The 16,785-nt window shown below is 29.1% G+C and overlaps 4 protein-coding genes across 4 annotated transcripts; all 4 read left to right on the top strand.

Annotated features, from left to right (window-relative positions):
* Positions 1 to 1,527: 1,527 nt before the first annotated feature.
* OCT59_019857 (uncharacterized protein) lies at positions 1,528 to 2,949 on the top strand (the record flags this gene model as incomplete). The annotated part of the gene is made up of 1 exon (XM_066143817.1): positions 1,528 to 2,949. One exon carries the CDS (start codon positions 1,528 to 1,530, stop codon positions 2,947 to 2,949), a length of 1,422 nt encoding a protein of 473 aa, XP_066005529.1.
* Positions 2,950 to 7,890: 4,941 nt separating this feature from the next.
* Positions 7,891 to 9,258, top strand: OCT59_019858 (uncharacterized protein; the record flags this gene model as incomplete). Its single annotated transcript, XM_025332708.2, has 1 exon — positions 7,891 to 9,258. One exon carries the CDS (start codon positions 7,891 to 7,893, stop codon positions 9,256 to 9,258), a length of 1,368 nt encoding a protein of 455 aa, XP_025168275.2.
* A 4,800-nt stretch (positions 9,259 to 14,058) lies between these two features.
* Positions 14,059 to 14,333, top strand: OCT59_019859 (uncharacterized protein; the record flags this gene model as incomplete). The annotated part of the gene is made up of 2 exons (XM_066143818.1): positions 14,059 to 14,214; positions 14,283 to 14,333. 2 exons carry the CDS (start codon positions 14,059 to 14,061, stop codon positions 14,331 to 14,333), a joined length of 207 nt encoding a protein of 68 aa, XP_066005530.1.
* Positions 14,334 to 14,364: 31 nt separating this feature from the next.
* OCT59_019860 (uncharacterized protein) lies at positions 14,365 to 15,871 on the top strand (the record flags this gene model as incomplete). Its single annotated transcript, XM_066143819.1, has 4 exons — positions 14,365 to 14,656; positions 14,760 to 14,819; positions 14,881 to 14,964; positions 15,057 to 15,871. 4 exons carry the CDS (start codon positions 14,365 to 14,367, stop codon positions 15,743 to 15,745), a joined length of 1,125 nt encoding a protein of 374 aa, XP_066005531.1. The 3' UTR covers positions 15,746 to 15,871.
* Between the last annotated feature and the right edge of the window lie 914 nt (positions 15,872 to 16,785).

The following is a 16,785-nucleotide window of genomic DNA, read 5'->3' on the forward strand; positions in this document are numbered from 1 at the left end:
TTAAATTAAAAAAAAAATTCGTAACTTATAATATATCTAATAATCACATTATGCATCAATAATGGAGGTTTAATTATTTTGAATTGTTTACCATTATCCGTAATTATTAATGATAATAGTAACGAATTCCAAGTGATATTATCTAGGAATATTTTATAGAAAGCGTCGTCCTACATTACCTAAATTGCAACTATCACAACTACAACGTAAAAGTTGAAATAATTTCTCCTGACCTACTTTTACTTTCAAAAACTTGAAAATCAGCCATCATAATACACCAAATACAAAATAATTGCATAACTTGTAGAATTGTAAACAAGAATAGAGATTGGACGGAAGTTGGGCCGATTGATTAAAAATACAGAGTTGATTTTTAGATATTATCGCCTACATTGTCCGGTTATTAATGATCTGATTATAGAAGCTGCATAAAATTATAGCGGAAAGTGTTAAATTAACTGATTGGTTTTTCACTACAACGCAACAAGATTTTAAAACTTTTCAACTTTTTTTTTTCAGAATCCTTTTTTAAGTTTATTTAAATCGAAGAAATTATACACAAAATCAATTCTTTATTTGACTTGATCATATCATTATACTATAATGAGCTTAAGAGAATTGAAATCAGTAACTTTTAGAAAATTTGAATCTCAACATTTTAAATCATTTATGTTACCGTTACGGCAGATTTATGCTGCGCCTTCGGGAATTCATTAATTCGTGATCCGCCAAGGATCTGCGGAAAATGGCAATCTGACGATTCTGACGTGGGGTCAAATAAAAGTAAAAAAATTATGTGAATAATCATTGTTAAAAACATTAAAATATGTTAGTGTTGAATTTAAAGAATGAAAATCGGATATACATAAATTTGCACTGAAATCACTCACGGAATGTTTGTTTCATATATTATGTGCAAATTTTCTAAAAATATGTCAAAATAATGACGCGTCCTAATATTGAAAAGATTAGTTACAGTAGATAGTGGAAAAATTAGTTATATACAAGAGTTTGTCGGAAATATTTCATAAATCCATCGTGATGACATTACAACTAATAATTTTAATTCAAAATAATAAAAGATCATCAACCGTGAAACTATACGTTTCATAGTTTATACAGAAAACATGTTGTGAAACTTACACTTTTCATGCAGAAAAAATATCGTGGAACCTTACGCTTGACTATACTAATTTTCATCCCAGGTTCCCATTGGGTCCATGCAATGACATGGGTCCGGATAATTACAAATGATTAAAAATCAAAAAATTCCAGATGTTGATCACCATGGAACTAATTAGTATAGCCCCTTACGCTTTATGCAGAAAAAAAATGTCGTAAAACCTTATACAAAAAAATGACCCTTTCATTAATAGCCAAAATGGACACAAGTGAAAGAATCTTATTGTCAATGAATTTGCCATTTAGTCACAAATCATTTAAGTCGATATTTTCGCCATTACCTTATCATTGTTGTTTATTTTTTGCTAGAAACAGGTTTAAATTTCATATACACTACTATACCAAATGACAAGAAAAGAGAGAAAAAAGAGGCATGTTTGGGAACATTTTAATAGTGGAGATAGAAATGTTGACTCACATCCTCCTGTACAATGTAAATATTGTTTAAAATATTTTCAACGAGGTGTTCCTGAACGAATGCAAGCACATCTAGATGATAAATGTCCAAGTGCACCAAATAATGCAAAATCACACTCAACACAACAGAATATTACATCAACAATTGAATCCATTGACTATATAAATGGAAAAATGGTAAGAAAAAGGGGACCAATTTGGGAACATTTTTATCTAATTGATAAATATGAAGACCCACATCCTCATGTACAATGCAAATACTGCTTCAAAGAATTTAAACGAGCTGTTCCACATCGAATGCAAACTCATATTGATGAAAAATGTCCGAATTCACCTAATGTAAATTTACGATCTACACAACAAAATACTATATCAATAACTGATAACTTCAATGACTGTGCAAGAGAAGAGGAACAAAAATCTCTTGAGAACTTACTAACTGAAGCATTGTCTTCAGCTAAAATTCCCTTTTCTTTTGTTGATAATCCACTTATTATTCAATTTTTTAAACGCCTTCAGCCATCATTCAAATTACCAAATAGAGAAAAAATAGAAGAAATAGAAAGACAAATGAATGATAACATTCAATCAAGATCATTAAATAAAAATGAAGTCAAAGCATTTGAATTGTATAAAGAAGCAGCTGAAAAAGGCCATATTGATTCAATACACAATCTTGGATATTGTTATCAAAATGGTCTAGGAACTGAAAAAAATGAAATTAAAGCATTTGAATTATATAAAGAAGCAGCTGAAAAAGGTCAGATTAATTCAATACATAATCTTGGATATTGTTATCAGAATGGAATAGGAACTGAAAAAAATAAAATCAAATCATTTGAATTATATAAAAAAGCAGCTGAAAAGGGTCATATTGACTCAACACATAATCTTGGATATTATTATCAGAATGGAATAGGAACTGAAAAAAATGAAATCAAAGCATTTGAATTATATAAAGAAGCAGCTGAAAAAGGTCAGATTAATTCAATACATAATCTTGGATATTGTTATCAGAATGGAATAGGAACTGAAAAAAATGAAATCAAAGCATTTGAATTATATAAAGAAGCAGCCGAAAAAGGTCTGATTGATTCAATAAATAAACTTGGATATTGTTATCGGAATGGAATAGGAACTGAAAAAAATGAAATCAAAGCATTTGAATTATATAAAGAAGCAGCTGAAAAGGGTCAGATTGATTCAATACATAATCTTGGATATTGTTATCAGAATGGAATAGGAACTGAAAAAAATGACGTTAAAGCATTTGAATATTATAAGAAGAAAGTTATATTAACTAAATATAGTCTAGAAGAACATGACTATTTTGGAAGACAAATGAATTAAGCTATTTGAATAAAAATTTTGAAATAAAACTGTAATCTATACATTTATCTTTTAATTTAAGCATTCTATATAACAATTATAAAGAGTTAAAAAAGTTTGTTCTGTACTTTTAGTACTAGTGCCTTATAATATGATAGTTTACATGATTAATTATGAGGTACGCACCGTGCGTACGTACATCCTACCAGAGTTTAGGAGTTATGCACTTGCACGTGATAGCGTTAAACTTAACTCCGGCCAGTGCGTACGTTAATATCGTACACCGACATGATGCATAAGTTAAAGATTATAGCTATGTACAAGTATTATGTAATTTTTAATTTTATTATTTATATTATAAATAAAGTATTCTAGTTTCTTTTATTGAAAAATTATTGTGCATACTTTGCCAGTGAATGATAAATTCATCAATGTTCATATACATTTGAAATTCTTGATTCTTCTAAATTAATAATAATTGGTATAATAAATATTTTTTACAAATAAATTTGTTAAAACAATAAAATTTACTGTAATATAACCACTATTAAAACTATAAACATATCATATAATTTATTAAATAAATGGATAATTTTCCTTAAAATAAGTAAAAAAAATATTGCTAACTGAATACACGTCAAAATATAATTTATTACAAACCATTAATTTCATATGAAAAAAGCAATTGTTTATGAAAAATGCCAATAAATTAAGGAATTTTCTTTACTCTCAGACATTACCTTGGCATATTTCAGATTTTTTTCATAGGGTTATTACTTATCTTAGGCCGGGCAAAAAAAATTTTTAGATTCTCGGGACATAAAATTTTAAAAATGACCCGGCCGGCCGGCATTTTTTTTTATATTTGTAAAATTTTTTTATATGTAAAATTTTTTTACGCCACATTGGCCAATAACTTATAATCACGTTATAAAATTTTTTACTATAAAAAAAAATTTCCCATTTTTCGAAAAACTGACCCGGCCGGGTCACGAGAATCTAAAATTTTTTTTTGCCCGGCCTTATAATTATCATTTTCAAAATTTGCATTATACAGTACTTTGACAATTTTAATGATAACTGAAGCGGAGTGGTATCATGTGATCGTATTGTCTCGCATTCGTAACTTCTTAATGCCGTGATGCCGGTCAAAACTACTCCGCTTAGACGATCCCATAATTTTGTTGATCGATTAGTATCTGATTTAACAAATTGATTGGCCAAGGTCACCTCGTCATTTGTAGTTTTGTAGTTCTTAGTATTAGTACATAGCAGTGAAATTGTATAATTTCGTACGCGGTTAATATCTTTTCTTCGTGTTCGGATGATACCTCATTTGTTTATTATTACTTTTTTTTTTAATACATATACGCGTTTCTTTATTAGAAATATTTATAAGTATATAACATATAATTACAATTTACAAATACCATGGATAGCATAAATGATTGTCATTGTCGGTCAAATAATTATCGGTGAAATGATTGTCGGTTTTATATTGTTAAAACCTGTTTATCAGGGAATGGATGATCAACCCTTGTCGGACCATTTTCTGAATACCATTTTCCTGAATATACCTTTTCCCGAATCCAATTTTCTGAATGCCTATTTCCAGAAATTGATCATTTCCTGAAACTCCATTTTACCGAATGCCAATTTCCCGAATCTCAATTTCTGGAATTATATGAAACATCCAATTTCCCGAATTCTTTTATCCCGAATTATTTTATCCCAAATTCCAATATCATGAACCTTGATATTCTGAATGGACATTTTACTGAATTTAATATTATTTTGTATAATTTTACATCATAAATTAGAATTATTAATTTCATAAACTCAACCTTTATTTTATTTAGTATAAATTATATATAATGTATATAAATATAATATGTAATAAACTAACTTGTATTAAAGCAAATACTTAAAATAAATAATGCAAAAGCGAGCAGATTTTATTATTCAGTCGAAGTATCTGTTTGAAATTTGTACCTGTACCAAATCTTTTTCTCCTAAAATGCAAATTAATTATATTTACTTGTTGTTTAGGAAAATATTATCAAGCACTTAAACTCAGTGGGTCAGAGAAAAATTTTATTAGCTAAAAATGCAATATTTCCTAATTGATTGTATATTTCCTTATGTTTACTTCATATTTACTTAAATTGATCGTAATACTTGTACAGGCAAGGGATGCTTGAAATAGCCACTCCCCAAATTACATAATTATGACAAATAAAATTCATATTCAATTGTTTTATATAAAATGGTAATCAATAGTTCTTATTTTTTAAATTTATTATATGGTTTATTTATAAATCATATGAGAAAATATACAATTTATTATATAATTCAAGAAATTGTCCATTCAGAATATTAGAATTCGGAATATTAGAATTAAGTATATTTGAATTCGGGATATTGGGATTCAGGATATTGGGGGAAATTAGACTTCAGGAAATGGGATTCGGGAAATAAGGATTTGGGAAATTGTATATTTCAGGAAAATGTTCAGTTTGAAAAATTAGCATTCAGGCAAATAACTTCGGGAAAAGATATATTCAGGAAAAAGGCATTCAGGAAATCGTACTGTAACCATGATCAACAGGAAAAAAATAATTAGTTGAAGCTTGCTTAAAACTTTCAAAATTTTTTAATAAAAAAAATTAGATTTTCGGTAATAAAATAATTTATTGCTATTTTCTAATTACTGTGATCTAGCATTATTTAATAAAAAAAAAATTTTTTGAGAAAACATGTGAAAATAAAAATTTTATTGCATTTTCAAATAAAGGAGGTATGATTATAAGCTAAAAATTATAATTATAAGAAAAAATTTTCAATTTTTAAATAAGTTTACTTATAAGTAACTTTTTAAACTTTGTGTAAAACAGCAATAAATGACTATTTTTTTTACGTATATCGATCTTTTTTATTATATAATATAAACTATAAAGTTCATTCAATTAAATTCGGAAAAGCTTTTCTAAATATAATTCTTTTTAAAAAAATAAAAAAAATCCTATTCGTTCATATTAATTATAAAATTATCTACTTTTTAACTTTTATAAACTTTATAAATAAAAAGAAAAAAAAAAAGAATTTTTTATCATTTTACCGAATATCATTTTCCTAAATTCATTTTCAGAAACTCCGATTTCGCTAATATTAATATCCAGAATGAACATTTTAACGAATTAATAAATGATGTATATTGTCCCATTCCATCTTGGCTTGACCTTACACGAAGGTCATCCGATATATCCGATATATGAGCTGTTACTTCGATTGTAAGTTTAACGATTTGTCTTGTACTGTTAATTTAAAATAACATGCATTTACATGACGAATAGGTTTAATTTCCAATAATGTACTTTGTTAAGTTTCGTAATAATGAAAAAAAATCAAAAATAGAAATTGAATTTCAATTTGTAAATAAATTATATATTTATTTATTTATTTGTAAATGGGAATTGTAAATTTATTTCGTTTACCTTTTCATTTTTTTTTCTTTAACCAATCTTTTACAAATGGTTCTTTCTTTTTTTTTCAAATTTCCTCTTTTCTTTTCGAACCACCTTTTTTTCCTTTTCTTTTCTTTTTTTTAAAAATTTTTCGTTTTTTTTCCTCTTTTTTTTTCATTCTTTTCAAATTTTTTCTTTTCGTTTTTATTTTTTCGAATTTTTTTTTGTTTTTTTTTCGGTTGACTTTTTTTCCCGTCCGAAATTTTTTTTCCCTTTTCATTTTTCGGTTCGGCTTTTTCTCTTTCAACCTTTCCGAATACATTCTTTCACCTTTTATGTTTGGATCAGTGATCAGATCAATATTGCACCGCCACGGCAATTGCCTTTTTTCCTTTTTTCCCGATTCTTTATTTATTTTTTGTAACAATAAATCGTTATAATTAATTTTTCTTTAATTAGTGTGATATTTTTTTTTTCTAGAGGAAGTAATTTGTTTATCATTACTTTTTTTGACATATACTCATTTGTTTATGGATAAGCATAAATAATTGTCGGTAAAATGATTGTCGGTTATATTGTTATGTTTATCAGGGAATGGATGATCAACTTTAATTGATCTTCAAAAGCTTTTCTAAATATAATTCTTTTTAAAAAATCCTAAAAATTATCTAATTTTTAACTTTTATAACTTTATAAATAAAAAGAAAAAGAATTTTTTTGTCATTTTACCGAATATCATTTTTCTAAATCATTTTCCGAAACTCCAATTTCCCTAATATTAATATCCAATTAATTATGTAAATTGTCCTGACCTTACACGAAGGTCATCCGATATATGAGCCGTTACTTCGATGCATTTACATGACCAATAGGTTTAATTTCCAATAATGCACTTTGTTAAGTTTCGTAATAATGAAAAAAAATCAAAAATAGAAATTGAATTTCAACTTGTAAATAAATAATAGAAGATCTGAACAAATTAAAAGTTCATTCACTCGGAAATTAGAAAATGCAAAGAAATCTCGTTCTTCGTTCGTACAAATTCTTTTGATTCATTTCCGTTTGATTTAATGAAAAAAAGTAAGGAATTTATAGTAATCACGCGGTACATATCCAGAAATCACTCTATAGTAACCACGCGGTACATATCCAGAAATCATTCTAAATATATGTTTCATAAAATTTATTGGAATGATTTTCTATTGTTTTTGAATTTAAGAAAAAAAGTACATTTAAATTTTACAATGTAATTGGAAACTTAGAACTCGAAAGGAATGGTTGTCACGTTAATTAATAATGTATGTAAAATTATATTATATCCTGGTTTCATGTGACCTATGTAACCTATGAAATTTTTTATATAAATGCTGTCGTTATCGAAAAAAAAATATTCTTCATCCGACAAAAAAAAACATTACTCAAATAATTCCTTTTTTCAACAAAAACGCGTCTAAATATTTCCCAATATTATTATATTCGAATTATATTACTTAAAAAAATGATCAGGTTCATTTTAAATTCGCTTTTACTCCTTTTCTTTTCTGGAATTGTTACCGCATCAAAAGATTTTGATGTTGTTATGGGTAACAAAGACTTTAAAATAACAAAATCACTCAGTGCTGTCTATAGTCAACATGTTAGTCATCCTTCAGAAGGTTATCATAAGGCAGAATTTAATCTAAATACCAACTTACCATCATTCAATCCTGATCAAAGTGGTGTAGAAAGTGTTATTTGTAAAACGGGAGCAAATGGTAAAAGAAAAATTACTTTCAGCTTAAAGGACAAAAAAGCGGTTGATGATATTAATAAATGGCCTGAAGAAATTATGTTATTAATTTCACATAAATGGACATGTTTTGGTAAAAGGTCTACCCAATTTTTTACGGCTACTGATAGAGTTATAAATGAATCTAAATTAGTTGTAACATTTGCTATTGAGGAAAGCGATTTTCCACACAATTCAGAAGATTACGATCTAAATGTTAATTGGGTCCATGGAAATCAAACAAATAATAACACTTATCATCGTAATCTAGAAGAAGGATTCGGCGGTGTTTCAATTGATATAAGTAATAATATAGGTTTAAATATCTTATTTGACTCAAAATCTGGTAAATCTTCAAGTCCAGATTTAAAAATTATAAGTAATAATGATATGAGATTGCTTTGCACTAATTGTTTTACGAAAGGTGATGCTACTCTTGCATTGAGAATTAGGGGTAAAATTTTTCCTCCTAAAGTAAAAGAAGCTTCAATTACTCTTAATGGAAATTTTCTCATGAACCTTGATTTTGCCCTTGAATCTTCACAGGAGGCAAGTATTAATAATCGTAAAATTTCTTCAGCTAAAGATATTACTATTTTAAGTATTGGTTTAGGTCCTTTTAACATACCAGATATATTAAATGTCGGTCCTTCAATTGATCTTGTTGCTGCTGCCGATGTTAATACGGGAACAAGTGAAACTCTTGAATTTGGTGGTGATTTTAGTTTACCAAATTTTAATGTTCAAGCATCATTTGAAGGCGAACCAAAGTTTACGCAATCCGGATTTACCCCTATAGTTAATGCACATACTCCAAATGCTGGTATCGAAGCTTCTGCTAGTATTTCTGCTTCATTAAAACCACAACTAGCTTTTGGTATAAGTGTACTTAAAGGTCGAATTTTTAAAGAAACAGTTGGTTTTGAATTAGTTGGAACTCTTGAAAATTCTTTTACAATTGGTAGTAGTTGTGAAAGTAATACTCATCCGATACATTTTGAATCTTCTCTTGATGGTAATATAGGTTTTTTCGTAAATAATGAAGATTTCACTATATTAAATTTTCCTACCCTACCTTTATTAGATAAATGTTTATAAAGATATAAAAAGATAGATATAAAATTCTTTTTTTTTTTCTCTTAATATAATTATTTACTATTAGTTTTTTATATTATTATTATCATTACATAATTCATAATTTTAATGGTAGAATGTCGTTTGTAATGTCGTATATATTGTGTATTTGTGTTACGTCGTTGACGAAACTATATATAGGTTGTTTCAAAATCAAAGTTAAGCCAGTTTATTAGTAACCTTAAATCTCTCTATTAAGAATAACCTAAATAATTATTTACAATACCTAATTACAATTATTATTATAAAACTAATTATTATATGAATTAATTAAATTTCATATTAAACATCTTTATTGTCAACTATAATATCATTATCTTTTTCTAATTCTTTATCATTTTGTTTTATATTATTACCCATTATAATAATAACCTAAAAATGAATTATAAGATTATTACCCATTTTATATAATAACAATCTGGCCCAATTTAACTAAAAACTTTAATTGCACTTATAATAAAATTACCCGACTTAACTAATAACAATTTTTGATTTTTTATAATAACTTACCCATTTTACCGGTAACCTTTATATGAAGTTTCCGGGGTCCTCGTTGACGTGAGATACGGCTTGACGTTAACTGTTAAACAAGTTCAAAAAATTAGTATTAAAAAATAAATTCCATTTCCTTTATTATTACGCTTACTACTCGATTAGTGTTTTCTTATCGTTATGGTATCGTAGTATGTATGTAAAAAGAATTAAAACTTGAAAACATGATGTCAAGTCTACGGCAAAAGTCATTTACGAAGTCACATGGCAATGTAACGCCACTGACGACGTTGACTCTAAAAAAGTTGACGTAACCATGAAGTTTAAGTCCACACCCTTAAGAACAAGATCAATGTTCATTATCATAATGAATACATAAGTAAGAAATGAAAGATAAAAGCCCAAATGATGATGATTAATTATAGATTAAAAAAATAAAAATATATGTAATAAACTAGAACAATAAAATATATCGAAAGAATTTTTTTTTTTAATATATATATACCATAAATGAGCCAAATCTCAACCGTCGCATGGATCAATATTAATACTTTTGCGATGTAAATATTCAAGCCGCAACAACAAAAAATTATAGAACGAAGAACTGTAGAGCATAACGCAAAAGATGAGAATTCTTATTTTTTACAGCAAAACTCCTGGGAATTCATGAGACTTTTTTATTTGGTATCAATAAATATGATCAAATTTTATTTATTCTCTGAACGTTGGAATTTCCTTTTATTTGTGAGAATGAGATAACTATTCATGAATATGATGAAACTATACATAGATCTATACGATCTTATAACCAATTTTTTTTTTCATTTTAAATTTTTGGGTTATTATCATGGAGAAATTTATAAACTATACTATCTATACTATATGACAAATTTTTTTTTTAATTAAGCTCAATAAATTCAGAGTTTATATTTAAATGAAAATTTTGATATAAAAGTTGATAATAATTTCAAATTTTTTGAAACATGTAAATGAATTTATACGCACATAATAACGAAATACTTTTTTAAGCACGTAAAGCTAAACTAAAGTCGAATCACATGAACGATGATCAAAATTACGTCAGTCATTATTAGTCACGTTAATCAAATTTTTTTTCGCGTAAATAATCTTAATGAAAATCATATAAAAAAAAAATAATAATAAAAGGCTGTTTTAACTAAAAAAAAATGTGTATTTCACCGTCTAAAGACGATTTTAAGAGCTTAAAAGGATACGGAAACAAAAATGAAGAAGAAAGAAAAGCAATATTAGAAAATGCAGAAGTACAAATAGACTAAAGACGAAGAAATTGCAAAATTTTTGGACACAAACACTATATTTGGAGTTTTATTAGTGGTAATATCACAAAATTTTTAGAAATACAAAGAACAACAGATACTGTAATGAGCGATATATAAGTAGGGTTGCAGACATATCTTAAGGTAATTACCTCATATCAGCTAATTATTGAAATTGGATCAACACTACATCAATTAGTAAAAAAAAAAAATCAAATGATCAAATTTAGCGAACTCACCTAAAATAAAAAAAACATATGAAAAAACGCGTCAAACCGATGAGCAGAGCCAAAAACTGATGAGCTCAAGAAGCAGAAGGTAACTTCTCGCGATTTCAAATGTTGACCATTACTAATGGTAACTTTAATAAAGTATTTAAAAAGTATTCTTATCATTATGCTTTCTTAACTTTTCAGATTATTGTAGTGGTAATATTAATATGTCAAGCACTATTCCACTCATAAATACATCAGAATTTTCCTGTTCCGCTTGTCAAAAAATATTCAAGAAGCAAAGCGGACTTTCATGGCATTTGACTATTGTGAAAAAATATAACATTCCGCGAAATAATTTAAAGAAACAAATAATAAAAGTTTTAAAAATATCCTGGTTTATTTAATTCATTGCAAACTTCAAAATGGGTTCAAAAAGGGAGGTCACCAATTAGTATCTCTTGCTTGTACTGAGCATCAGTTTTTTGATATTTTCAAAGGATATATTCACCATTGTAGCAATAAAAATATTTACAAATGTATTTTCTGAGGCACTACTAGATATCAAACATTAAGTGAAATCTTGAGTAATCCATTATGGAATCAAAGATTTTATAATGAAGAACAACAAACCTATGTTGTCTTGTTTGATGATCCGCCTCAAAAAATAATCCATTAGCTATTGTGGCCAATTGTGCTGAAGGCATAACTACTAAAAGGTGCAAATCAAAATATAATTCTGGAGAAGTCACTATTGAATGGAAGATTAAAGCTAAAAAGGATGCAAAAGAAATTATTGTGAAGCGGGTTTTATATATATGCATTTTTGGGTAAAACAAATTTAAATAGATATTTTTATAGAATTTAATTGTTTTATTAGTGGGGAAATTTATTAAAATTTTTTATCACACATATGTATATATAATAAATAAAAATTGATTTCTAAATATATTTAAGTACAACGGCAAAATAAATTTAAACTTATTATAGAGTGAATGAGTGATGCGAATTTTGTCACGTTGATTTATAAATAAATACACAATATTTTTTTTTTATCGCAATAATTGCCAAAAAAGTTAATATATTTACAAAAATATTCTATATAAACATTAAAATCTAAATCGAGGAATAATCGGCGTAAGACAATGAGTAAGTTTATTACTAACCCTACGCAGTATATTCCTCCTCCTTCGGTGTGTAATCCGGTCGAGTATATACACATATACGATAGGGCAACAGGTTTTATTACGGTCAAGAATATAGCTCCTCTGGAGCACCTTCGGGGTAAGACAAGATAGAGTAATAGGCGCTAGAGGTCCGGAATGTCGATCAACAAGCTCGGAGGATGTTTGTTCAAGTACTACTGTACTACATAATAATGCGTCATACGACAGGGTCTGACAACCGTCACATATAGTACCACTTGGCAAATAAAATTCTTTAATTCTTTTTTACTCTTGTCCCTCACACACCGCACTTTGAGCCAATAGCATTTCACAAAAAATACTATAAAAGCCGTTATGTCTATCACGTTATTCTGTCTTGTCAAAGGAAATACGACCGCGAATGCTTTCTCTGTTAAAATAAGCAGGGACGAGCCTGTTAGTGAACTCAAAAAGCTGTAAAGGCGGAAAAGCACCAGAGTTCGACCATTTTCCTGCGGATAGATTCAAGCTATGGAAGGTAGAAATTGGTGGCGATCACCTTGACGATCAGTTGAAGAATCTCAAGCTCAATGGCAGTGACGAGCTGTCTGCAATAAAAAAGATTTCGAAGTACTTCGCTGACTCACCGGCTAAGGAACATATTCACGTCCTAGTTGAACCACCTGCTTCGACTGGATCGCGAACAGAAATTACTTGACGAACTCGTAACAAGTCCGTGCATGGTACGTACTTTTTTCAGTGACGGAAAACCCCACTTCCCGTCAGGGAAATTTGCCAAGAAATTTGGGCGAACATTGTTCGCTGAAATCTTCAGGTTATGAGGTAATACCACTGTTCGAACTTTACTAACCAGGTTGTTGCATTATAGAGTTCGACGTCGTTGTTAGTCAAAAGCGGAAGTCATACAAATGGGCAGTGAATATCGATCACGCTTTTCTCGAAGACCTCAAAACGTCAATACGTGATACGTACCAACCACCAGCGCTTGAAAATGATGGAGCAGTGCTCAACTTCATTAATGACGGAGGGAGATATTCACCTAGGAATGATGACGCTTTCCGGGAGATGTTGCGATCACTAGTATCTAAAAACAGCCTCAAGTTTACTGTACTCATTGAGACTCCCTCGAAACCCTTCAATGAATGGACCTTCCCGAAAGTGTGTGAATTCTATGGACTTAGCGAACCCAAGCATCGACGTGTATCCCATTTTTTCGTGTGGATGTGCGAACACTAAGAATGAGAAATAGAAAGAGGCGTTACGTAAACTTTTTGATGAATTGGAGACTCGTGTTGCAACAAGTATCCTATGAGGCCACCAAAAGTATCTATTCGTATACTTATCTCGTCTCTGCAACTTACCCGTTCAAGGATCAAATCAAGGTCGTACCAGAGAAACTGATCGAAGGGAAAAGTGGACGCGAAAATCTTGACTATGGAATTGAATCACGTACGACCGGAAGAATTATCGGTCTAGTTGAGGTCAAAAAAGATGTTTTAAGCAGGGTTTTGCACAAGCCACTGTACAGTTGGAATCGTCACTAGGCCGTAAGCGTAAAGCAAATGAAATGGATGATGAACATGGGTTTGATAAAGTATGGGAATCGTAACAGATGCGGAGAAATGGTACTTCATGGAATGTACGCAAGATGCTGAAGGGAAACCGTCGTTTAAGTTGCCGAAACCTCTATTTGTTGCGTACGAAGATGCGGGTATGAAAGACGGCGGAGAAGATCCTTGGTCATATTATCTGGTATGCAAAATATACAAAAAGGTCTTTATTTGACATTTTACTTTAACCCTCGATTTTCGCGTTTGCAGATATTTCACTGGAATCATGATATTTTGTTTTGTGGCAGGTACAGATCTTAGTAGCGTCTTTAAAGTTGATGGCCAGATAAAAATGACCATTGCGGAGCTCAAAGATATACTTTATGAGAAGAATAAGAACTATTTCGAAGACAAAAAATTTGATGCCAACGAGTTGAACCTATGGTTGGTGAATATTCCTTACGATACAGAGAACGTTAAACTGAAAACACTTCAAAGCCGATCCCGTGATATGGAGGAAGAAAATAGTATTATACAAGAACTCGGAGGTAAAAAGTTGTCTCCAATTGATGATATTGGCGATATCTTTACGTATGATTCCAAGAATATCCGTATCATCATACAACCGCCCGTCACCACCACTGGTAAGTGTTTCCCAATTTTTTACCTCTCGAACAAAAGATAATTTCGCTATCTGTTTTCTATATAATATATTGATCACCTTCGTCTCTGCTTTCTTTATACTAGATAAAGGGCCCACTGATATATCTCGTGTCATTGCAAAATTTGGCTATCTGCCTCGACAAGGTACGTATAAGTTGGTATTCTTTAATAGCATTGTTCTATTTCTAACTTTCAGTCTTTTCAGCTGGCCTTGGTGGTACGTCGTTACCTTCTGGTCTGGTAATAAGACCTTCCAATGAAGGTGTTAATCCTAATGATCCTGCCGTCAGTCTAAGATTTGATATCATAAATCCTTTCAATCACTTAAAAAGAATGGGAATGGAAACTGATTAAAATTATGTGAAGATACTTATATAAAAGGAAAAGTTCCTTTCTCAATAAATAACCCGGATCCAGATGCTTCTTATCTAGTCAAAACTGGAGTACTTGCGGTTGTGGACGATATATATTTAACTTTTGCAGCGCCTCTTCTTAGGCGGTCATTTTTTCAGCAAAATTATGGAGTTGAAAATAGTGTTGATATTACTCCCATAGATTTATATCAGTTTATTGTAAAGGTTTTCACAGCAATGCGTAATGAAAATAGTGGGAAAATTTTAAGAGAAACGCTTGGATTTGGATATGACGGAAGAATCCTGGAACAAATGTGGCAGAAGGAATTTTATAGAATTGGTACACGGGTATTGGGAAATGATAAATTTTTGTCGTGTGATGTAGGTTCAGTTTTTGGATGTGAAGGAAGGATAGATTCCTACGTGAACGAGTTAGAATGGGCGATAGAACTTTTGAGAGATGGTGAAGATATGCAAGGGCACAAGGACAAATTTGAACCTATAGAAGGAAAATATAAAGTGATTGTTAAATATGCAAAAAGTATAGCTATTATTGAAATTCGCAGCGTAAATTTTGCTGATAATACTCGCAGTGAAGCGAAAAATGCTCAAAAATTGAGGGAGGATTTCATACACGTGTCATGCTCCAAAGATTTCGATGCGTTTAAAATAGAGAGTTTGGGTAAAGAAACTGTATTTATTAGGTCTCAAGATTAGTTTATTCTTCAATCAGACAAAGTCACGTTGTTTCTTTTGAGCAAAATGTGAAATAATAATAAAAATCTTGACGCTAAAGAAAAAAAGGATGTATTATTAATACTCAAGAATGAGTTACATGCAATGCTTATTTGACCTTATAAAACACACACATGTTTAAAAAAAATGTTTTTATCATCTTTTCGTAAAGTAGTACATTAGAAAAAATATAAGTCTAAAGATAATGGAGTAGCGGATGTTTCAAGGGAGGAAAAAAAGCATAAAATATGCCTGCTCGCCCCTAGACGTCTTTTACTATGTAAAAGTAACGGCAGTTCCTTTCCGCTACTCCGAATTGCTATCTAGGTTTTCGTTGTTTTTACTATCTATCCATAAACCAATATTATCTAATGTACTAACATAACCGTCACTTCTTGATATTTCTCTCAGGATTTAATTTATATAATTAATTAATTTATTTTTATAAAGAAAATTTATTAAAATAGAGAAACAATATTGAAGAAGCGAATGTTGCCAACTTAATAAAATAATTATTTTTCATTGGTATTATTATCAATTCTAGGGACAACAATTATAAATCAATTATGATTTTTGTATGATTTTGAATTTCTTTCAATAAATACTACCAAAATTTAATTCATAAACTAAACTGAATTTTGTAATTAATCTGAATTTTCCAAATTGTGCGTAGAAAAAAGAACATTTGATAATAAGTAACGATCTAACTTATTAAATTGTTTAACAATTAAATAAATAAATATATATATATAATTATTTACGCTTTAATTTAAAAGTAATATTTTTATATTATGATTTATTAAAATTAAGTTTCCACCATTATTTCTATTTGTCTACCACGAAAAAACGTCCGAAATGGCTGGCATTATGGATTATTACTTATTGTTATAATATTTACATATAATTTAAATTAACTAAATTCTTTATTTAAAAAATTATTTAATAATATAGAGCGTAAGTTATTTATTTAATTCTCTTATTACTTATTGTAATTTAAACTAACTAAATTCTTGATTTAAAAA

This window comes from Rhizophagus irregularis, chromosome 29 (genome assembly GCF_026210795.1).
Source record: "Rhizophagus irregularis chromosome 29, complete sequence".
NCBI classification, from domain to species: Eukaryota; Fungi; Glomeromycota; class Glomeromycetes; order Glomerales; family Glomeraceae; genus Rhizophagus; species Rhizophagus irregularis.